At 52.8% G+C, this 22324-nt stretch overlaps 5 protein-coding genes and 2 non-coding genes across 7 annotated transcripts; 3 read left to right on the top strand and 4 right to left on the bottom strand.

Annotated features, from left to right (window-relative positions):
• Window positions 1-561: 561 nt before the first annotated feature.
• BO66DRAFT_315202 (cytochrome P450) lies at window positions 562-2310 on the top strand (the record flags this gene model as incomplete). Its single annotated transcript, XM_025643465.1, has 3 exons — window positions 562-721; window positions 779-1352; window positions 1422-2310. The coding sequence occupies 3 exons, from the start codon at window positions 562-564 to the stop codon at window positions 2308-2310; spliced, it is 1623 nt and encodes a 540-aa protein (XP_025507177.1).
• A 271-nt stretch (window positions 2311-2581) lies between these two features.
• BO66DRAFT_462916 (glycerol kinase) lies at window positions 2582-4709 on the bottom strand (the record flags this gene model as incomplete). Its single annotated transcript, XM_025652396.1, has 4 exons — window positions 2582-3151; window positions 3281-3447; window positions 3536-4521; window positions 4576-4709. 4 exons carry the CDS (start codon window positions 4707-4709, stop codon window positions 2582-2584), a joined length of 1857 nt encoding a protein of 618 aa, XP_025507176.1.
• A 1091-nt stretch (window positions 4710-5800) lies between these two features.
• Window positions 5801-7527, top strand: BO66DRAFT_426314 (MIP/aquaporin family protein; the record flags this gene model as incomplete). The annotated part of the gene is made up of 4 exons (XM_025650280.1): window positions 5801-5819; window positions 6053-6470; window positions 6579-7179; window positions 7281-7527. The coding sequence occupies 4 exons, from the start codon at window positions 5801-5803 to the stop codon at window positions 7500-7502; spliced, it is 1260 nt and encodes a 419-aa protein (XP_025507175.1). The 3' UTR covers window positions 7503-7527.
• A 1506-nt stretch (window positions 7528-9033) lies between these two features.
• BO66DRAFT_435300 (glycoside hydrolase family 16 protein) lies at window positions 9034-10309 on the bottom strand (the record flags this gene model as incomplete). Its single annotated transcript, XM_025650835.1, has 4 exons — window positions 9034-9101; window positions 9166-9546; window positions 9605-10159; window positions 10213-10309. 4 exons carry the CDS (start codon window positions 10307-10309, stop codon window positions 9034-9036), a joined length of 1101 nt encoding a protein of 366 aa, XP_025507174.1.
• A 2207-nt stretch (window positions 10310-12516) lies between these two features.
• BO66DRAFT_t51 lies at window positions 12517-12588 on the bottom strand. Its single transcript has one exon. It is a non-coding gene; the product is annotated as a tRNA-Met (tRNA).
• Window positions 12589-13252: 664 nt separating this feature from the next.
• BO66DRAFT_t50 lies at window positions 13253-13324 on the bottom strand. Its single transcript has one exon. It is a non-coding gene; the product is annotated as a tRNA-Met (tRNA).
• A 1694-nt stretch (window positions 13325-15018) lies between these two features.
• On the top strand, window positions 15019-22240 carry acyA (adenylate cyclase acyA). The gene is made up of 4 exons (XM_025642674.1): window positions 15019-15426; window positions 15797-16541; window positions 16629-21875; window positions 21925-22240. The coding sequence occupies exons 1-4, from the start codon at window positions 15248-15250 to the stop codon at window positions 22105-22107; spliced, it is 6354 nt and encodes a 2117-aa protein (XP_025507173.1). The 5' UTR covers window positions 15019-15247; the 3' UTR covers window positions 22108-22240.
• The last annotated feature ends 84 nt before the right edge of the window (window positions 22241-22324 follow it).

Genomic DNA, 22324 nt, shown 5'->3' with positions numbered 1-22324 from the left:
GTTAATCCGGAGTACTTGGTGCTTCACACCCTCACTTTAGCTGCCAATCTCCGCAAATTGACTACTTCTCGTCATGTTAGTAAAGCCCTGCTGACATGTCCAGGCAGCCAGCCAGTCGGACTTGGGATGTCACACCATGCTAACGTCTATGTAGTGCTTTTCGCTATGAATACGCTTAAGTCTCGAAGTCCTTCCCCCCTCCACCAGAAGACCAACCCCGACTGAGCAGTAGCTTGTGATCGAATATGCCTCGGCCAACGGGTATGAGACCCTGAGCCCATCGGCTTCAACACGCGGGGTTCGCAAGCATTTCTCAAACAGGAATCGCGCTAAGACGTAGACTTCTCCCGTACACTAACTAATGGGTGATCGCCGTCGCAGAACCATGTCTGCACCATTCCACGCCAGAGCCGGTGGTTGCAATTATAATGATTCCCTGACTCCGCACCCAGTCCTCATGGCGATCAATCTTTATATTGCCCTGCTGTCACTGCCAACGCATGCCAGGCTCGTCTTGACCTTATCCCAGCAACGAAGCCGTTAACGCCCCGAACAGCGACCATGATTGAGGAAACCCTGACCGAGATGACCCCGGGCAAGGCAGCATTATGCCTCTTGGGGATTCTTTTTATCGCAGGCCTGCTTCGCAAAATCCAGGTCTCTGTCGAGATCTCTCGACTTGGCTGCAGGGCCCCTCGAGTGCCGCTCAAGTTGCCATATGGTGCGTACTTACAATGTAGCATCATTTGTAGCGAATACTGACAGGTCCAAATCAAAGCCATCGATCACATATACAGAGCCCTGGCTGCCAGTACCAAGTTCAAGGACTTGGAGTTCTGGGGCAACACTGTCAGAAACGCCAAAGGCGCATCGGGGGTGGCATTCCCACAGACTGTGGAGATTGACTCGGGAATCTCCAACCGGGTTATCTTCACACTAGACCCTGACAACATCAAAGCCCTACTCACCGGCCAGTTCGCCGACTATGGCAAGGGGGAGCAATTTCACCGTGATTGGAAGGAGTTCTTAGGAGACAGTATCTTCGCGACCGACGGTGAACTCTGGTCTCGCTCCAGGCACCTGATCCGCCCCATGTTCGTTCGCGAGCGCATCGTCGACACCGAGCTCTTCGAGAAACATGTCCAGAAGCTGATTCCCCTTCTGGCGGGCGGGCCCTCCTCCAGCGAGAGCAAGGTTGTTGATGTCACTCCTTTGTGCTTCAGATACACTCTGGACGCTGCGACAGATTACCTTCTAGGTCAAGGAACAAACAGTCTTCATAACCCGACCACCGTCTTTGCCGAGGCTTTTCGTTACGTGCAGCGTTGCCAGGCTGATATCTTTCGAACGGGGTATGTATGGTCCATTGTCTGTCACCAATAGCTAGCAGCAACAAGTCTAATATTCTTCTCAAACCCCAGTCCCTTCAACTTCCTCATCCCGCGCAAGGAGTTCCGCAGGAATCTTCGCATCATGGATGAGTTCATGCGACCCTACATCGAACGAGTCCTGGCTCTCACCCCAGAAGAACTCGACCAGAAGCTCTCTAGCAAGGACACTTTCCTCGACGCCCTCGCCCGCTTCACCCGCGATCCCCAGGTTCTCCGCGATCAGCTCGTGGCCATCCTCCTGGCCGGCCGCGACACGACAGCCGCAACACTCTCCTTCTGTCTCTTCGAGCTCGCGCGCCACCCGGACGTTGTCTCCCGCCTCCGCGCCGAGATCGACGCGCGTCTGGGTCTCGGCCCCGATGGCCGCAAGCCCAGCTACCTCGACCTGAAGGAGATGAAGTACCTGAACGCGGTGCTCAACGAGACCATGCGCCTGTACCCCGTGGTGCCCTTCAACGTCCGCTCCTCGCTGAGGAACACCTCCCTGCCACGCGGCGGCGGCCCCGACGGCCTCTCCCCCGTCGGCGTCCGCGCCAACACCCGCGTCATCTACTCCACCATCCTTATGCAGCGGGCCCCCGAGAACTACCCGCCCCCCGGCAGCCCCGGGTACTGCGACCCAGCGCAGTGGATTCCCGAGCGGTGGCTGTCCGGCTGGCAGCCCAAACCCTGGCACTTCATCCCCTTCAACGGCGGGCCGCGCATCTGTCTCGGCCAGCAGTTCGCCACCATCGAGATGGGCTACACCGTCGTCCGCATCCTGCAGGCCTATCGCGCCATCCAGGCTCTGCCCGCGCACGGCATGGATCAGGTCGTGGACCCGCCTTTGAAGTTCGAGGTCACGCTGACGCCCGCGGCGGAGTTGAACTGTGTGTTTGAGCGTCATGCCGATGGGGATCTTCTCGCTGAGAAGGCATAGCCGTCAGGTAGGGCTACCAGTAACAGCGGTCTGACTCTGGTGGAGACATCTGGTTTGGGACAGTAAAGTGGGTAGGGAGGGAGGGAAGGCTTTTCTCATATGACGACAGACTTGCAAGATTGAGGGAACCGTATCTCTTGCAGTCTTACGGCCTATACACGGTCGGCTATTTTGCAAACTGTATTCATTCATAACCTGCTCTTACTTTCCTCTACGCTAGTCGAACGAGTCTTGCCCCAGGGGTGGAAGAGAGACATTTCTTGTCCCATGATCACAGAACCCCAACTTTAGCCCTCCTCACCTTCCTCAGCCTCTGTAGAATCTCCACCCTCCGCAACTCAAGGCACAGGTCCTCCTCATCCGCACCCTCCAGATCAGCCGACGTGCTGCCGACCAGAGAGACCTGGAGCTGCCGGACCTCGCCCATTGCTTTCGAGGGAGAAGTAGCAGTAGCGGTAGCAGTCGCGATACTCACGCGATTCTGGCCCCCAACAACCAGCCCATTCACATCCGAAGACAAATCCACGCCAACATTGTCCGGCGACGACGCCGCTGGTTTCAGCTCTCCCGCTCCACGATGGTGACGGTCATCGCCCACCCACCCCCGACTCGTCGCCACCGCCTTCTCCCACAAGGCGAACGCCCGCGCGCTCTCCTCGCGACATCCGGGCCGGGGCTCGAAGACCGTGCCCCCGCTGCCACTGGCCCGGTTGATCTCGCGCAGCTCGGTGAAGTTCCGCCAGACGCCGGCGGCTAGCCCGGCGGCGATGGCGGCGCCCAGGGCGGTGGTCTCGCGCATTTGGGGCCGGTAGACGGGGATGGAGATTAGGTCTGCTTGAATCTTTTGCAATTATTTAGATGGTGATGGTGGCTGGGGCGTTGGGGGTTTTGGGTGAAATGGGGAGGGCTTGTGGGAGGGCTTGTGGGAGGGGGAAGAAGTGTATGGTCGGTTTGGTTGGACTTTACCTACCTGCATGGCTAGGTCTGAGTTGCTCATGCCTCCGTCCACGGCTAGCTCGGTGAGGGAACGGCCGCTGTCTTTCTCCATGGCGGCGAGGATGGCTTTGGTTTGGAAGCAGGTGGCTTCGAGGATGGCGCGGGCGAGGTGGCCTTTCTGGGTGTATTGGGTTATTCCGACTGTCTTGTCTGTTAGTTGGTGGTGGGCTTAAAGGGTGAAGGGGGCGAGGGGTTTGTAGAGGTAGAGTGGAAGAGGTTCTTATCTTACAGATAGTCCCTCGGGCATCATCAATCCAGTAGGGAGCAAAGAGGCCGCTGAAGGCAGTGACAAACACACAGCCCCCATTGTTCTCGACTGTCAACGCCAGATCGTTGACTTCTGCGGGCTCCTTGAAGAACTCCAGGTTGTTCTGGAGGAACTTGATCCCGGATCCACCGACTGCGATGCTCCCTTCCAGGGCGTATACCGGTTTCCCGTCGAAGTGATACGCCACGGTTGCCAGGAGACCGTGCGAGGAGATGACCGGGGTCTCGCCTACATTGCACAGAAGGAAGCAGCCCGTGCCGTAGGTGTTCTTGGCCGTTCCACGCGAGAACCCCTTCTGGCCGACCAGCGCCGCCGATTGATCCCCCAGGCAGCCAGTGATCGGTGTGCCCGCTAGAGCGCCATGCGCGAGCGTCCCATAGGCCGTGGTGTCCGAAGAGCGGACTATCTTGGGCAGATGGACCCTGCCTTTGATGCCGAAGAAGTCCAGGAGATAGTCGTCGTATCTGAGGGTCTGCAGATTCATGAACATGGTTCGCGAGGCGTTGGTCGGGTCGGACACGAAGACGTTCCGTTTGGGACCTCCGTTGAGTCGGTACACCAGCCACGCATCGACGGTGCCGAAAGCCAGCGTGCCCCTTTCGTAGGCTTTTTGGACTCTGGGGACGTTCTCAAGCATCCAGAGAAGCTTCGATGAGGATGAATAGGTGGACAGCGGGAGACCACAGATCTGCTGCAGTCGCGAGGCCCCCGATTCTTGTTTGAGTCGATCCACAATGTCTTGTGATCTGGTGTCTGTCCAGACGATTGCATTGTAGAGTGGTTCGCCGGTTTCCGAGTCCCAGACGATGGTGGTTTCGCGCTGGTTCGTGATGCCAACTGCTTTGATATCTGAGCGAGACAACCATCGGGCCTCGAGCTTGGTGACGGCTTCTTCTATGCATGTTTCCACGGAGGAGACTATCTCGAGCGGATCTTGCTCATGCCAACTGAGTCTGTGTCAGTGATAGATAATTTTTGCAAGGATGTTGTTGTTGCCTGACCCTGGGTTTGGATAGATTTGTGTAAAGTCGACTTGACGAGATACCACTAGCTCGCCAGCTTTGTTGAAAATGAGGAATCTGGTGCTAGTAGTTCCTTGATCGATTGAGCCAACAAATACATCTGGTCTGTCCATCTTGCTGGGAGGGATAAAAGTCTCGTCGGCGGTTGTTTGAGCACCAAGCTCTTGACATAAGTAATGAAATGTGGTTGGGTAGCTTCTGTAGTCATTGGGGATTCCTCCAAGAGCTCTTTGTGTTATATATCAAACGACATGGAGACCAGACCATTGAGGGGTTGGGGAAGTTGGCGGGGCAGTAACTGCATCAGACAAAGCATACTTGTACGACCCTAGTTTGTGACAGGGTGCTCATCTGCGGGGCATCTTGAACAGTTCATATTCATTAGCGCATAGCTCAGACAGCCTGTTCAAGGGCTCAACCATTGACCTGCACCACATCCTGCTCATAGAACGGTTTCAACATTGCGTGGGCTCCAGTCAGCTGTGGAGGTGGAGATAGTTTGCCCAGTGCTGGTCTGTCTGCGGCAGGTTATGGCACCAGCAGAGATTGGGCCGGCTTTGCAATTCCCCCATTGAGCTTGGTCTTGTGATAGAGTGGCTTGGAGGCGTGGAGGCTTGGGGGCTTGGAGGGCTGTAGAAAGGATGATGAAATGGTGGTGAGAAGAGGGAGGGAGAGGAGGAAGAATGGAGAATGGCTCTGTACGCCAGTTGACCCTGCATCCACTGGCATACAACCAACTGCACTCCAGTCTCATGCATGGATGAATTCTAGAAGGCTTTGCTTGGCCTTGCTCAGCCAGTTCTTGACTACAGACTCTGATGCAGTGACCAAAACATGGTAGGTCACAAAACGTGAACGTTCTTGCATAAGTCTAATGTTGAGGACAGTGTCACTCTGATTCGAACAACCTCATATTATCAACTTCGTGTCTCTCGCATGTGCTTCGTCATGGCAGCCCCTCACCATGCCTATGGGTTGCACAAGCGGTGTTCAGTTACTCAATGGACACAGGGGTGGTGTAGGACATGAGCAACTACCTAAATGTGCAAGCCTGTTCCTGTCGAGCTGATTGATCAATGATACCAGTCCAAGTCACGCCTATCAAATCAACTGTCGCCCCTTAAGCTCAATCAGCACCAGCAGTATCAGCAGGCTGCTGTTCAACTACCCTCATCCTATACGTCCATATCTCCGAGTGGCCAAAATGGGGCTGGGGAATGGATGTAAGTCTGTTGGCCAGTGGACAATCTGCACTCCTGAGAAAGAGATATACAGACTTATGATACCTATGGAAGACCTACCGTCCTTTTGTTTCACGCCATATCTTGCGCACACGGATATCAAATTGGCGAGGAAGCCCGTTCCGGGGCTATCAAAACAAGCTATACTAACTATGGCGACGGCGAGAGAGTGAATGTGAAGGTCACACCATGGAGGATATCGACAACCAAACTAGTAGCAGCATGTCCCACCACGTCTCTTGGACCTCTCCCTTGCTACATCTCGGCGATTTCTACTGGACCTGGGCCCTCTTGCTACATAAACTTCTCCGTCGCCCTTCCGCCTCTGGCCTTCGAGATGGACAAAGTCTACTACTCATACATGGCGGACCCTGTCATCCAGAGCAGCATAACCCTAGCCAGTGCGAGCAAGAACCTCGAAGCCGCCGTTGATGGCCTCAACCAGATCGAGGGCGAGTCCACGCCGACGCCAACCCAGCCTCGATGGAGCCGAATCCGACATGTCTTCCGCTATGCGTTCTCCGAGTTCTTCGGCACCATGATCATGATGCTCTTCGGTGACGGGGTGGTAGCGCAAGTGCTGCTCAGTGGGAAACAGAAAGGCGAGTATCAATCGATTACCTGGGGCTGGGGGTAAGCTTTTGTCGTTTCCACTTTATCTTCCGTGACACACACACCCACCACACCTCATCACCTCACCCCCATATTCTACCCACAGCTAACCACCCATCACCATCACAGCCTCGGCGTCATGCTCGGAGTCTACGTCTCCAGCCCCTCCGGCTCGCACCTCAACCCCGCCGTCACCCTGGCCAGCTGTCTGCTCCGCCGCTTCCCCTGGCGCCGCTTCCCCCTCTACATCCTCTCGCAGGTGCTAGGCGCCATGTGCGGGGCCGCCATCGTCTATGCGAACTACCGCTCGGCCATCGACGCCTACGAGGGGGGATCCACCGTCCGCACCGTCCCCGGGTACTCCGCGACAGCCACCGCGGGCATCTTCAGCACCTATCCCGCCCCCTTCATGACGCGAACGGGCATGTTCTTCTCCGAGTTCCTCGCCAGCGCGATCCTGATGTTCGGGATCTTCGCCGTGAAGGATAACACCGAGCTCAAGCCGGACCGCACCGCCGCTCCACCACCGGCACCACCGGCACCAACAAACCCCCGTCTCCCCCTCATGATGCCCCTAGCAATGTTCTTCCTCATCTTCGGCATCGGCGCCTGCTTCGGCTGGGAAACAGGGTACGCGATCAACCTGGCCAGGGACTTTGGTCCACGCCTCGTGACGTATATGATCGGGTACGGCCCCGAGGTCTGGAAGGCCGGCGGGTATTACTTCTGGGTGAGCTCCTCCCCCCTCACACCTCACACCTCCCACAATGCCAAAGCAGAGATAAATCCCCCACCCCGAACAACTCGCTAACGAGTAAAAATCGGGTCTAGATCCCAATGGTCGCCCCCTTCCTCGGCTGCGCCTTCGGCGGCTGGCTCTACGACGTCTTCATCTACACCGGCGCCGACAGCGTGGTCCACGACACCCCTCTGTTCGGTCTTGGGCGCTGCGTCACTCACCGCCGGTGGAAGGTCGAGGATTTCCGGCGTTGGTATCGGGGGAGGGGGAGTCCGGACTTGGAGGATGCGCGGCAGGGAAGGAGTCCGGTGTGAGGCTTACGCTCATCACACACATACCAAAAAAAAAACATGAGGACGGGGGATCAGGGTCCGCATGCGGAGGGTATGCCGGCGTTGCTTGGTAACTGAAGACGAAAGTAAGTATGTGGATGAGGTTGGTGTTTTATGTTGGGGTTGGGGTTGGGGTTGGGGTTGGGGTTGTGCAGGGTAGGCTATACTCTAGGTTGCTCTGGGGTCGCGCACCGGGCTTCTATCTTTGCAGAGAAGCGGTGGCCCGGGCTGGTTTGTGGGCTTGTGGGCTTGTTGGCTTGTTGTGGGGTTGTCGATCGTGGGCGCCGCGGGGGTGGCTTGGACTCGATAGTGATGGTGTGGGTTAGGATGGTTGGAGTACCTGGTTAGAAAAACGGCTGGTGTTGCCCCCACCCCAAAACTACCTGGTAGTTATGTGTCGTGTTCGTCGAGTCAAACGGCAAGAAAAAGCTTGACCTGCTTGTTTGGACGGTTTCCAGAAGGTGATCTGCTGATCGCTTCCATAACAACTAGCTTGTGTACAGTCCTTCCGGTTGCTGCGTATCAAGTCTCATGGATGCCCTTTAGATGATAGTACTATCTAATATTGTCTAGACCACGGGCTCTAAGTAGTGTGCTCTAAATCCAACAGTCTCGCCAGCTTGTTGGTGGCTGCCCCACTGACGTTATACATATCTAATAGAAAATATCAACAAGATCAAGCTGTGGAGAGGTCGTCGTTCATATACATAGTAAGCAATTATTCATAAAGAGTCGTGCATCATTAGTCTTGGTTGTATCGTGTCGTATGAAGTCGCCTCGCAATGATCGTTAAAATGTAACATAACTCGTAAAGGTGTATCATTCGCAATAGATAGCCATGGATTAGCCCAGAGCCAGTGCGAACGAGATGAGCCCACAAATAGCAGCCATGGAAAGTGGAACGTCATAGGAACCGCGTCCTGCGTCGACGTCGGGTGCTATGTGGAGCGTCTCAGTCGGCGATACTTGTGTGGGTCGAGTCGACGATCCAGTTGAAGTAGTAGACTGGGTAGTTTCGATGGCTTTCGTGGTCATGGTGGAAGATGAAGAGGTTGTATGGCCCTTGTTCAGACTGGTCTGGGATGTAGCAGTAAAGTTGTGTGATGCAGAGCTGCTAACAATCGAACTAGCTGTCCTTGAGCTACTTGAAGTCGAGACGATTTGCGAGCCAGTCGGTATTGAAATAGTTGTTGATGAACTGGCTATGATCGAGCTGGTCGCCACCGGAGTGGTCGTCATCGAGCTGGTCATCATCGAGCTGGTCATCATCGAGCTGGTCATCATCGAGCTGGTCATCGGTGGGCCGGTCAAATGCGTGCTAGTTTTCCTAGAACTGCTAAGCATCGCACTGCTTATCACCGGGCCGGTCGTTATCGAGCTGGTCGTTTTCCAGTAGGACGTTGGAATGGTCTCCAGCGAGCTGATCCTCGTTGAGCTGGTTAAGCTGATCAAGCCGGTCAACGTCACACTAGTCCCCGTTGGACTGGCGATTGAGCTAGCCATCGAGCTGGTTCTAGAGACGAAGGGGGAGGATGAGGCCGGCACAGATGGCGAGCAGGCTGATGTAGACCGGGAGGAAGGCTGTTCATTGAGATGCGTCAACTACCGTTCAACAAGTCATCAAAGTTGTACTGGAGATGCTCACTCACGGAAGCCGCACTTGGCGGCTGAACCTGTCCTGAACTGGAATATGACCAGCTACCAGTGTAAGCAGCGGCTGCCCCTGTGCCAGTAACCCAAGGCCAGACGTCGGGGGTCACATAACTCGAAGTCTCTCGATGGGTTCCAGGCCAAGGAATTGGAATGCTGACCGTCGCGGTTATGGTAGGTGCAGATTGAACGGAAGAGATTGTGTCCGCATTGATGTTGCCATTGATCTTGCCTCCATCCGAGGTAATTGACGTCCACAGTCCACTTTTGTCACTATACGTGTAAGAGGACCCTGTCGAGTAGTCGGTAACTTTGAGGGACTTCATGTACATTGTGTACGGCCCAGCGCTGTAGTCAGTCTCTCCACCAGCCCAGTCTACCAGAGGCGTTAGCAGAATGAAGATATCTTTGGGCACGTTACTGGTATATCTCACCGATAGTGCCCTGTGCGTTATTCGGGTCGCCTCCGGCCCAGATTCCCACTTTGACTACCATTGGCGACTGGGGATATTGATTGGCATTGGCTGTCTCGGGGGTAAGCACCCGCACTGTCTTGCCGTCGATCTGCCAGACAATCTGCTCGTCGGTCCAATCGATGGTATACGTGTGGAACTCGTCGTGGTTGTTGGCGACGTCATGAGTCGCTCCGCGATTGTTTGGGGTGGTTGCTCCTTTTCCAAAGTAGTTGCTCTGCACCAGATTGTTGTTCCCACCGAGCCACTCCCAATCAATCTCATCTAGGTCGTCAGATTGCAATATGGCACTGCTGACAATGCCGGTTCCGGGTGCCGCTTTGATCACATATTCAACACGTCCGAACATAATGTACCATTTGGACTGGATAAGTGGGGCATCCCCCTCTTTAGCCACTGTGAACGCAACCCCATCATCACTATATGTTGGGGTACCCGTTGGCTCGAAGTCGGAAGAGCTTCCTTGGGTAAAGTCGAAAGATGCGGACTTTCCCAGTGCGGTGTCCGCAGGACATGCTGCCAAGAGTGGTTAACTTGTTTCTTCATAGTTTGGGTGTAAATGAACGTACTGCTCTCCGTAGGATTGCAGCTAGTGTATGTCTGAGCCGTGGCCAGGCTCAAGTAGGAGAAGAGGCCTACGACGGCCCGAAGTCGATGGAGCTGCATTGCAAGAAGTATGTGTAGTAGGCAGTCGGGCGAAAGTCAAGTGACACGGGGACGAATTAAATCTCGATGAAGATAGAGCGTCTTAACGAGGGAGCCTGAAGGACTTGAGAGCCCTTGTGTAACCCGAGTCGCTGTCAAACTGAGAAAATAAGGCGACGGAACAAGGTTGTGAAGTCTTATTACTCCGTAGGTACTTAGGTAGTATACAATCAATCGATCACGGGCGGCCCACCACGTGTTGGAGAATTGACGAGAAAGTGCAGTTCGAAATGGGGGGAAGGGGGAGAGGGGGGAGTAAAAGGGATTAAGAATTGAGGTACTCACAGCCATGGCTCAGACGCAGGAGCTAAAAAAGGACGGTGGAGAGAGTACCTAGTAGTGTGTTGGAAAAGTGAAGTATGAACCTTCTGAATCGTCCAGCCTCCTCGCTTTTCCACTCCGTATTTTACCCAATCGGGCAGAATGCTCTCTCAACCATCTATGATTGGCTTCCTCCGAGCGGCGGTCAAAGCATCCCCGAGTGACGCTGCCTTATGTAAGGCATCACCTTCACTCCAGCAACCCGAAGTTAATACTACACAGATATGTTCAGGTAACTACTAGGTAGGTATAACGTTACTGTATGGATCCCTGCCGTGGCCGCATTGTTGCTCAGCTGTACTCTACTGATGATAGAATCAACTAGATCCGACTGACTCTCTGACTTCATCTACACCGACAGGCATGCGCACACTTCAAGGTTCCAAGTTGTGTCATATGCAAACCGCTTTTCTAACAATAGCATCAAGCGCCACCCGCCGATTAAACTATTTTAGCACCGTCTGCTCGCCCCATTCCCAGCCTCCTCTTTTTTTGACCTGGTCCTATCTATGCATGTAGACTACACTTCAAGGCACAAGATTGTGTTTGTGGCATGGTGACCTTAATCAAGGAATGACATGTTCATTGTTTACCTGCAAGCTTCGGCAGGTGTGGGGCAAGGTGCCTGGCAATCTGCCGTGCATGCAGTTGCAGCCAGAGTGCCGCTCTACCCTCGTCTGATGCGATGCACTTTGCGTGGCCTCTGCAGTCGCACGCTGGCGCTAGCATGGCATTTCCGGGTTAGTTGATGTTGCTGATTTTTGCCTTGTCATTGCATCATCCTGTGTGGCCTGCGGTCACCAAATAAAAGGTCTTTAAGTGAGGTTGTTATCTCGGACTAATATTGGCTTTGGATTCGACCTTGAGCGTAGTCAGCAGTCAGGCCAGCACCAAAATTTACCAGCAGACTTGAGCTTTGCACTTTGTCTGCTGGTGTGATAACGATACAGCTCTGTACACTTGGCATGGGTCTTCGTACATCTGCAATCTGCAGACTCGGGCGAGGAGACTAGACCTCGGAGTAACCTCGTTGTCTGGATCACAGAGCATAGACGCGTGTGGACGCCGATCACATTCAACCATGTTCCACCCAGTACCGCTGTAGGTCTGCGAGTGAGCAAATATGCCACGTCTGTGGCGGAGGTTAAGCTTAAATTCGACCTTCTCTGGTCGAGTCTTTTGATTGTCTCGTCTTGGGTCATGCGAGTGACAATATGGTGCCTCGGGTATGGGCAATAGCCGAGAGTTGGGCTACAGTGAAGGGGGGGGGCGTATTATAGCTGTAGTCAGTGCCTGGTAGGCGGTGGAGATGGGCACTCTCTTCAGTCGCACGGCGACATTGACCAGGTCTCTCGAAAATGACATGGGGCACAATTTAAGCCCAATTGCTCAGGGTGTATGTACTCCGACCAGCTGTTTCCCGTCGTTGACTTCCGGCTGAATGTGTCGGGCTCCTTTCAAGCAAAAGTGTTGCGAGGCTCGTTTTATTGGTACGCAGGCTCCCTGCTAGAGTTCTTTTCTGGGCAATGTAGTCCGAAGGCTTCTGACACTTGACTCTTGTTGACGCGGATGACTTTTGTGGATTGAGTCTTTTGCATATATTGAGATTCCACCTCTTGTGGGAGCCAGTGTCATTGCTAGCAGTCTTCCGGTCGGAACAAAGAAACCGCTGGGCGAGATCCGGGGTAGTGAGCAGATGGGGGTCAAACAGGAGTTGCAGTGAGACATGCTGGGGGGGGGTGAATGAAAATAATTAGAAGAGGGATGTAGGGACAGGTTGCTGGATACGCTGTAGGCAGAGAAGTAACATGGTGGTCGAATGAAGATGACGCAAAAAAGGAAATCGCTAGCATGTCCTGGTTTCGATCCAGGGTCCTCCGGGTTATGAGCCCGGCGCTCTTCCCCTGAGCTAACATGCTTGATTGATGTCATTTGAGGCTTATTAATGTCATCTACGCCTAGATAGTGACATCGCATAATAATCTGCTCGACAATTTCCAGGACTATACTTTGTTATGCAAGTTGAGTGGACCTTGTTTTGTCGGCTTGTTCTTATATTGCTGTGGCATAGCTACCTTATTCACTATCTGTACCAGTATGACTGTCAGCTGCTGGTCACGTATCCAATCTGCTTGATTATGTCAATTCAACTAGTTAGTTTTCATTGTGACTCAACGCCGGCGATGCTCTCGGTGCGGAACCGTTGCGAGTTTATATACAGCGGCACCGAGGTGGAAAAGCCACCACACGCAACGAGTGCACCCAGGCTGTAACATCGGCATGGCCACACCCTATATCAAGATACCCATAGAGACCACTGAGCCAAGTTGGGCCTGGGACGAGAGGCGCTTGATATGGACGTCGCTCTCTTTCCACCTTGGCAGACAGACAAGGCAAATATCAATGGTAATGATTGGCGACTCCCAACATACAGCTCTCTCGTTGCTTGCTACAAAAGACAGCACAATATCTCGAAGGCACAGCTATAGGCCCAATCAAAACAACAAAATGAAACATCAGATACAAAAGGGTAGAGAACTTCTGTTGGTACTCAGCACGATGCAAAAACAAAAAGAAATTCTTTAGCATGTCCTGGTTTCGATCCAGGGTCCTCCGGGTTATGAGCCCGGCGCTCTTCCCCTGAGCTAACATGCTAGGATTGACGAAAGACACCTCAAACTATGTCACTATGACTCACGGACCGAATCTGGTCGTAACAATGCGAACAATATGCGCAGGGATCAATCTTACAACAATTCCCCCCTCCCAAGGCTGCATATTCTAGTACCCTTCTCTGGCGAATCTTCCCTATCCGGACCACCAGAACGAAGCACAGGGAGACGCGATCATCGACCTGAACCACCCGAGATCGATCGGGATCGAGACGAGAACTTGGAAACAAAGGGAAGACACCCAAGGCGAATGCCCGAAATTTCCCCGCGATGGATTCCAGATCTGGATCTGGTGACTGTGATTGATGAGCAGCTAATATAGACACTGCACTAGTTACTAGGTAGACAGATTACCTTCCCAGCTACTCCGTACTAAGCTATATATAGCTACTTCTACCATTTACACTTTGAAGGTCAAACACTCGTCAAATATCGTTCAAGCATGAAACACCTGGCTCCTAAACTGTCGCTCTTGGTCATTATTGATGCGAGCGAGACAACAACTATGAGCATAGGTAACAGCAACATGTCCATGCTTGTAAAACGGAGTACAGAATCGAGCATGCACTGTGCATGGTCGAGGTGCAGATAACCGGCATCTGAGGTAGGATTTCCGTCAGAAAAGCACAGACTCGCCCACGGACCATGCAATCCCCGGAAAACACTCCCCCCTTTCCAGCGACGTCGGTTGAGGACTGGTCGAGTTGTCAAAGTAACCAACTAAACACCTTAGATAATCGATCCCTTATGCGCACTCGGAAGATAAGTACTATGTAAGTACTCCGTATATTAACTCTATTCCACATGAAAAGTGAGAGAGTTCGGACAATCAGTCGGATCTTGACATCATTACCAACGATCAAAAATTTGGAAGGTTCGGTCGGGTATGTAAAGTTCGTACTGGATGTGTAGGAACTGTAGGATTTGTAGGAACTGGTGTCCAGTTGTACTCAGTACTGTGCACTCATACGTAGCAAAGTGTTCAGTGTTCAGTAAGTCAATTTAGTAGTAGTCTACTCCGTAGGTACGGAGTACATAGGCGGGAAGGTCTCACCTTTGCTTTCCCCGTCCAAATTGAACTTGAACTAACGAAGAGCTGCTCGGTCTGGTTTAGCGGGTTGGCGGTAGTCAGAGCCTCAACTAGTAACTAACCAACTAGGTTAACTCTGCGCAGGTTCACTCACACCCGCCGACCGGACAATCCGTCACCCACTACCACCCTACCTTAGTTACTGTACCACCACTTCTCTCTTCCTCCGCCCACCCACCACACCCCCAGTCTAAGTCTATCCCGACTTCTGGTCCCTCTTCTATTCTATCCATTACCTGCACCTCGTTCCCTTTTTCTTCCCAATCTCAAAACCACTCCCCCCCTCATGTACCAGAGTATCCTCGTCTGGACTGTGTCATGACGTTTCCTCACTCACCACTGCCGCTCACCCTCTAGAACATGAAGCATGCCTTGTCACCGTCGCGCCCGACGCTAAACCCCCGTGCTACGACAGAACGCCTCTTCCACCATAATCTCCATCTTCAACAGTATATATCAGCAGTCGCCGATGGCGACTGAGGCGCCTGCCTAGACTTCATACAACTTCTCCTTTAAAATACCCACCAAACCGACCAACCTTGCACCCTCACCACCGTACCTCGTTATCCCACTAGCTTTTCTCCGCCTGCACTCTTTCTCCCGGACCAAGCGGCGTATAATTGCACGGCAGGCACCCCGACGAATTTATTACATCCATTTGCGCTTCAGGGCTATACTCAACACCATTAATGCTATTGCTCTACTCCCCTTAATCCTCCCCCCTCCCCCGTGATCGCCATTCCTTGACAGCCGACCGCCCACTCGCCGCACCCCTCCTCGACCCCTTGGAAACTGTCAAATACTCACTTGGGAAGCATGGCATATCGGGCTGGCGATCGGACGGAAGGCCGACGCAGCTCGGAAAGCTCGGGTGCACATAGCTGGTTGTCACAGGAGACTGTCAGAGAAGGTCGGAACCAGCACCAGCAGCACAATCATGGCTATTCCCATGGGCGCAGTGTTTCCCCGCTCTCTGGAGGTCGAGAGTTGTTAAGGTAGGAACACCTGATCCCATATTCCATCCCACATTGTACCGAGCGCGACAAAAACGCGGCTTTCTCTCTCCGCATCTCTATACACCGCGTCCTGCTGCCTGAACGATGTCGATTAAATCCGGTAGTGAGCTTGGCAAACATTTCATGGTTGGTCTGGGTAGACACTCGGCGAATCATCTGCGAGAAGAAGTCTGTCGATGTAGCTCATTCGGCTCATCTCATACTCTTCTTCAGGCTGATTCGGTGGATTAAATCTTCCTATGACATTGCCGCTCACGGGGGGTGGATATCATAGGCACTGCATCTCCACGGGAATCAAACCATGAGATCAAACGATGCGCAACTGTTACCAGATACTGATGCTTCCCAGATCCAACTCACAGGGCCGCAAATCACCACCCCTAGGGGTTCCTGCCGATTTATACAATTCCATATTCTCCTGGGCTTCCCCGGATGTGTCTCCGACAGATCAGCGCAAGCCACCACAGTTCGGTAGTCACAGAAAAGCAATGAACATGCTAGGCACTGATGAGCGAAATCATTCTTCTGCATCTAATCCCCGCGGACGGCCGTCCAACTTGAGCATCGGCCCCACCGACACCTCCCAGCCAGAACTCTCCCCCTCACAATCATCCTCGCCTAAGATGCTGGCGGCTGATGCCCCTAATACCTTCTTCCATGACTTCTCGGAACAAGAAGCCTCCCCAGCCTCCGCCACATTCCGCCCTGGAACCGCCCAGACATACACAAGTGAGCCGCTCGACTTGGATTTCAATGTTGACCATCGGAGACCGTCGGTAGCTAGTGCCATGACCGCTAGTAGCCAAGGATCTAAGTCTAGTACTGGTGCGCTCTTCAGAAAGAAGCTGCAAGGCTTCTTCGGCGATGAATACCAAGGCAACGGAGACCCAAAGCATGATTCAGATAACAACACTCAGGCGTCGGTGTCGAAGCCGTCATCGATTGATTACTTCAGAGCTCGAGAACGAGCGAATTCAGACGGATCACGCAACACCACGGACACCTCACACGAAAAAAACCCGCAAAACCACACAAGGCCACGGACTCCTCTTCCTTCCAGCGAGATCACTCCCTGGATGTACCAAAACTACAACGTGAGTCCATGTCCCCGACAACGCCCAATCCTGTCAATTTCTGTATTGGTGATCACCATTAGTTGTGCTGACGCGGAGACACTGTAGGATATACCTCAATTTGGAGAGGCCCCTGTCCGCCAAGCGCCCACAGCCGAAGGGCAACGTGCTGCGGCAGCCCAAAAAGATCCCAATCGCAGACATTTCAGCGGCCACCGCCACTCTCGGAGCAAAGAAGAAAAGCCAACTGCGGCCGGTGATCTTGCCGGCTATCCAGCTCGCCCGGCAACCGGCCGAGATGATCTTTCGCTTGGACTTCACCCATCTCGGGAAGGTAGTCTCAATTACCCCACCCCAATGACATCAACCACAACTCTTGGGCGTGCCACTAGTCCCACGCCCAGCGTCCAGAGCGCCCACGTAAAGGGACAGGGTCAGAATTCCCCGGGGGCTCAGCCGGGGAAGCGTTCTTTCCTCGATAAAATACGTCGCCCAAAGCATGGCCACCTGAAAAATATTGCGACAGCGAAAGGAGTGCAGGATACCACGAAAGCTGCCACGTCAAAATTGACGCGAAGAGATGCCTCGCCCGCCAGGCGAGGCAGACAGGGAAGTATTGAGAGTGCGACATCTTCCAAGTACAATGATGGAGAAAGTGACCGAAAGAAGGACGGTAAAGGATTGACCATTGGCCCATCCAAGTTACGTGGACGGCGAGGTGCGGGCAACGAGTATCCGGTCGGCAGAGATTCCAGATTCTCAGACGACTCCAACATGTGGGCTCTCGATACAGACCTCTCGCATATGGAGGGCATTGTGAATCCGCCTTCTCCAGGTGACCGAGGTCGGATGCCAGATGGAGCTTTCGCGCAGGTAGAAGAACGGACAAATCGAGATAACTTGCCCGCCGGAAACTGGGATGCGCCGGAGAGTTGGCACGTCAAAAAGCAAAAGGATGATATATCATCCTTACTGCCCGACGAAGGCGTTGAGCAGCCTGGTCCCACAATATCCGAACCCGACGGTGTGGGTTATTTCATACGAGTATTTCGCGCTGATTCGACCTTCGCCACTCTTTCAGCTGGTCTCTATGCGACTGTTGCCGATGTTCTCCTTCTACTCGGACGAAAATCATTTCTTACTGATCATCTGAATAATTATGAGTTAGTGATGCGGAAGAATGATCTTTCTAGACAGCTCGGCCCGAGTGAGATGCCCATTCTCATGCAGAAGCGCATGCTTGAACAGGTAGGTTATACCGAGAAGGATAAGATCGAAGAAATCGGCCGTGAAGATCATAGTTATATCCTTCGTTTCACCTTTCTCCCAGCCCGTATCAGTGGTTACAGCAGTCTGGAGAGCGAGCCTGTCCTCAATAAGAACCAAAAATTTAGCCACGTGGACCTCTCGAATCGGAGTTTAGTCACCATTCCGATCACTCTTTACAAGAAGGCACCTGAGATCATATCTTTGAACCTGTCAAAGAACCTGTCCTTGGATGTGCCCAAGGATTTTATCCAGGGATGTATCAACCTACGAGAGATAAAGTTCATCGGCAACGATGCTCTTCGTTTGCCTGCCAGTTTTGGCCTTGCTAGTCGACTGACATATCTTGATATCTCGAACAATCGTATCGAAGATCTGAGCCATGCCAACTTGGATAGGTTGCACGGCCTTGTCAGCATCAAGATGGCCAACAACAGACTCACGGAACTTCCTGCGTATTTTGGCAATTTTCAATATCTGCGGAGCTTGAATATATCCTCAAATAACTTCCAGGTGTTCCCGGAACTGCTCTGTGATCTTAAGAGCCTCGTGGACTTGGACATCAGTTTCAACAACATTTCTCAGTTACCCAATCTGGGGAGGTTGGCGACACTTGAGCGAATTTGGATGACAAATAACATTGTCAGAGGTTCACTCGATGAGGTATTCCGAGGCCTCGATAGTCTGAAGGAAATCGACGCGAGATTCAATGAGATTACCAATATAGACTGCCTGTCTCTCCTCCCGCGATTGGAGCAATTGGTCATTGGCCACAATGCTATCTCGAAGTTCAAAGGATCATTCCCCAAATTGCGGACTTTGATCCTCGACCACTGCCCCATGACACAGTTCGACATTGATGGACCTGTCCCAACGTTGACGTCTCTGAATATAGCTTCTGCCAAGCTGGTCCAGTTTCGCGATGCTCTCTTTGAGAATCTGCCGAATCTGCAGAAGCTCATCCTTGACAAGAATCATCTTGTCTCAATGTCGCCACACATTGGCAAACTGCGTAGGCTTGAACATTTCAGCATGATCAAGAATCCTCTGGCTTCGCTGCCCGCCACTATCGGCTGCTTGACAGAGCTCAAATACCTCAACTTGCGGGAATGCAATCTTAGGCGACTCCCACCAGAGATTTGGCACTGCCTTAAGCTGGAAACTCTGAATGTCTCCTCAAATGTGCTGGAGGCGTTTCCAAAGCATGGTAGTCCTCAGCCCCAGCTCCCAGTCGACGCATCTATGACTCCTGCAGTGACCCCAGGGCTGTCGAATAATCCCAATTACGAAGAACTAGGTGCCGTTGATGAACAGGAGGCACGCCGACCCAGCCAAGCATCAGGAGCTGGTGCACTCAGCACCGGAGGTTCCCCCAACGGGACAGCTTACCGGAAGCCCTCTATCGCCTCATCTTTAGGCCAAGGGGGGCGGAAAGTATCTGCGGCTTCTCGCTCGCTCACCGATGGAAGCCCATCGTCACGCAAAGACTCCAACTTCTCACAACATGTCGCAACGACATTCGGGGGATCACTAAGGAATCTCCTCCTGGCAGACAATCGATTGGAGGATGATATTTTCCGAGAGCTGTCGCTGATCCCGGAGTTGCGTGTTGTTAACCTCTCATACAACGAGTTAACGGAGCTTCCTCAGGGCCTGTTGAGACGTTGGCCATTGTTGACTGAGCTGTACCTCTCGGGCAACGAGCTCACGTCCCTTCCGTCCGATGATCTCGAAGAAGGCAGCAACTTGAAGGTACTGCACATCAATGCGAATCGTTTTCAGGTGCTTCCAGCCGAACTCTGCAAAGTCAGCAAGCTCGCAATTCTGGATGTTGGGAGCAACTCTCTCAAGTACAACGTCTCTAACTGGCCTTACGACTGGAACTGGAATTGGAATCGCAATTTGAAGTACCTCAATTTTTCTGGTAACAAGCGGCTGGAAATCAAACCTCATGCGTCGTCACTGGGAACGCCCACTACACCCGGGACAGATTTGACCGACTTCAATTCCCTGACGCATCTGCGCGTTCTTGGCCTGATGGACGTCACTCTCACAATTTCTACGATACCCGAAGAGACAGAAGATCGTCGTGTTAGGACTTCCGCTTCCCTAGCTGGGTCTCTTGCATATGGAATGGCCGACTTTCTTGGCAAAAGCGAACATCTTTCCATCTTCGATATGATCGTTCCTCGACTCAAGCCCGACAAAGTGGAGACAGTGGTAGGAATGTTCGACGGCCAATCCCAGTCAACGGGAGGATCTAGAATTGCCAAATTCCTGCACGAGAACTTCATACACACTTTCTCATCCGAGCTGAAGCGGATTCGGACCGAAGACCTGGAAACTCCGCTAGATGCACTCAGACGAGCATTTCTGACCTTGAATAAGAACATGGCATTTGCGTGCTACAAGTCGATTGACCAAGATGTGCGTCATTATCAGGAAGATTCCGCGGAATCGAAGAAAGTGCGGTTGAACAAGGAGGATGTCCATTCAGGTGGAGTCGCCACCGTGATATACTTGAACAACATGGATCTGTTCGTTGCCAATGTTGGTGACGCGCAGGCTATACTTGTCAAATCCGATGGTTCACTGAAGCACTTGACCCGAAACCATGACCCTGCAGAATCACACGAAAGAGCAAGGATCCGCGCTGCAGGCGGGTTTGTCTCCCGCAATGGTAAGTTAAACGATACCCTTACAGTATCAAGGTCGTTTGGACATTTCCAGATGATGCCCGCCGTTATTGCGGCACCACACACCATGCATCTCAACCTCACGGAACAGGATGAGATGATCATTGTGGCGTCAAGGGAGCTGTGGGACTATGTGACGCCAGATCTTGTCGTTGATGTTGCTAGAGCTGAACGGAGAGATCTTATGATCGCTGCTCAGAAGATCAGAGACCTGGCCATTTCATTCGGAGCCAACAACAAACTCATGGTCATGATACTGGGTGTGAGTGACTTGAAAAAGCGAGAGAAGATAAGGTTGAGGCCTAGTCTTTCTATGGTCGGACCCCCCGAGGATCAGATTATACCGAGCACGAAGCGAACCAAAAAGCCGCGTGATACACCGGGCGACTCCAGGCTCGCCCGTTTCGATTATGTGGACGCCCCTGTTGGAGAACTCGCTATCATCTTTACTGATATCAAGAAGTCAACAAGCCTCTGGGAAACCTGCCCAGATGCGATGCGCTCAGCTATTCAGATTCATAACGACATTCTTCGTCGACAGCTGGGTATAATCGGTGGTTATGAGGTGAAAACGGAAGGTGACGCTTTCATGGTTGCGTTCTCCACAACCACAGCCGCTTTACTTTGGTGCTTCAACTGCCAGACACAGCTTCTGGAAGCAGAATGGCCGACAGAAATTCTGGAGCAACCACAGTGCCAGGTGCAGTACGACATGGAAAACAACGTCATCTTCCGAGGTCTGTCCGTCCGAATGGGAATACATTGGGGTGAGCCTGTCTGCGAAAAGGACCCAGTGACCAATCGTATGGATTATTTCGGGCCAATGGTCAATCGCGCTTCTCGTATCTCTGCCGTCGCCGATGGTGGCCAAATCTTCGTGTCCTCAGATTTCATGAGCGACATCCAACGCAACCTGGAGGTGTTTGCTGATAGCGAGCGCGCTGCCTCGACTGGCTCCGAAGAGAGCTATGCGATTGACAATCTTGGGTATAATATTCGACGCGAGCTCCAGCAACTCAATAGCCAAGGTTTTGTGATCAAGGATCAGGGAGAGCGAAAGCTGAAGGGGCTTGAGAATCCGGAACCACTCTATTTGATCTACCCCCATTCTCTCTCTGGGAGACTGACAACCCTGGAGAAGGACGCATCAAATGAGCATGCCCCGACCACCATTAGCAAGCACTCGCAGCTAGAGATCCAGACCGACTTGATTTGGCGGCTGTGGGAACTTACTCTTCGACTTGAAAGGCTTTGTGGTGCCTTGGAGTATCCTGGCGAAGCCCGCCTCAAGGAACCAAACGTGGCCTTGTTCAACGTTGTGAAGAACCATGGCGGCGAACTTGCAGATTCGACCGTGGTCAGCCTGGTGGAGCAACAGGTGACGCGCATCGAGGTGAGTAAAGAATGGCACCATCCAACGGTATGTACTAATCGTGGACCAGGTTTGCATCAATACTCTTTCCATCCGGCACATGCTGCGACCATTTAAACCCGGTGATCAACTCAATGACCATGCCGCCCCGATCTCCGAAGTAATGCAAGAATTGCAAAACCGGCTTGAAGAGTACCGCGTTCTTAAGGAACAAGTAGCTGTCAGTGCTGGCACTACCACAAGCTACAGGTGAATTTAATTGCATCGCAGCCGCGGTAAAACCCAACCCAACCTTGAATACTACATGACCGTTCTCTTTCACCCAGGGAGTCTGTTTGTCTGGCGAGATGAACCCTGGCGGATCTCGCCGCTCCTTCCCAATCCCGATGAATATAGTAACGAGGGGTTCATCCTAATCGATCATATCTGTATCTATTGCCGCTTATCATTCTTGTGTTTTTTCTTTTCTT

This window comes from Aspergillus aculeatinus (genome assembly GCF_003184765.1).
Source record: "Aspergillus aculeatinus CBS 121060 unplaced genomic scaffold BO66scaffold_7, whole genome shotgun sequence".
NCBI lineage: Eukaryota > Fungi > Ascomycota > Eurotiomycetes > Eurotiales > Aspergillaceae > Aspergillus > Aspergillus aculeatinus.
Note: the sequence above shows the minus strand (reverse complement) of the source record. Positions and strands in the feature narration are given on the sequence as shown.

Bases quoted from the DNA above. Each gene is read 5' to 3' on its own strand.
- acyA (XM_025642674.1), top strand. From the start codon at position 15,248: ATGGCATATCGGGCTGGCGATCGGACGGAAGGCCGACGCAGCTCGGAA. The intron at 16,542-16,628 runs GTGAGTCCATGT...GAGACACTGTAG, and splicing joins GGATGTACCAAAACTACAAC to GATATACCTCAATTTGGAGA. The intron at 21,876-21,924 runs GTGAGTAAAGAA...ATCGTGGACCAG, and splicing joins AACAGGTGACGCGCATCGAG to GTTTGCATCAATACTCTTTC.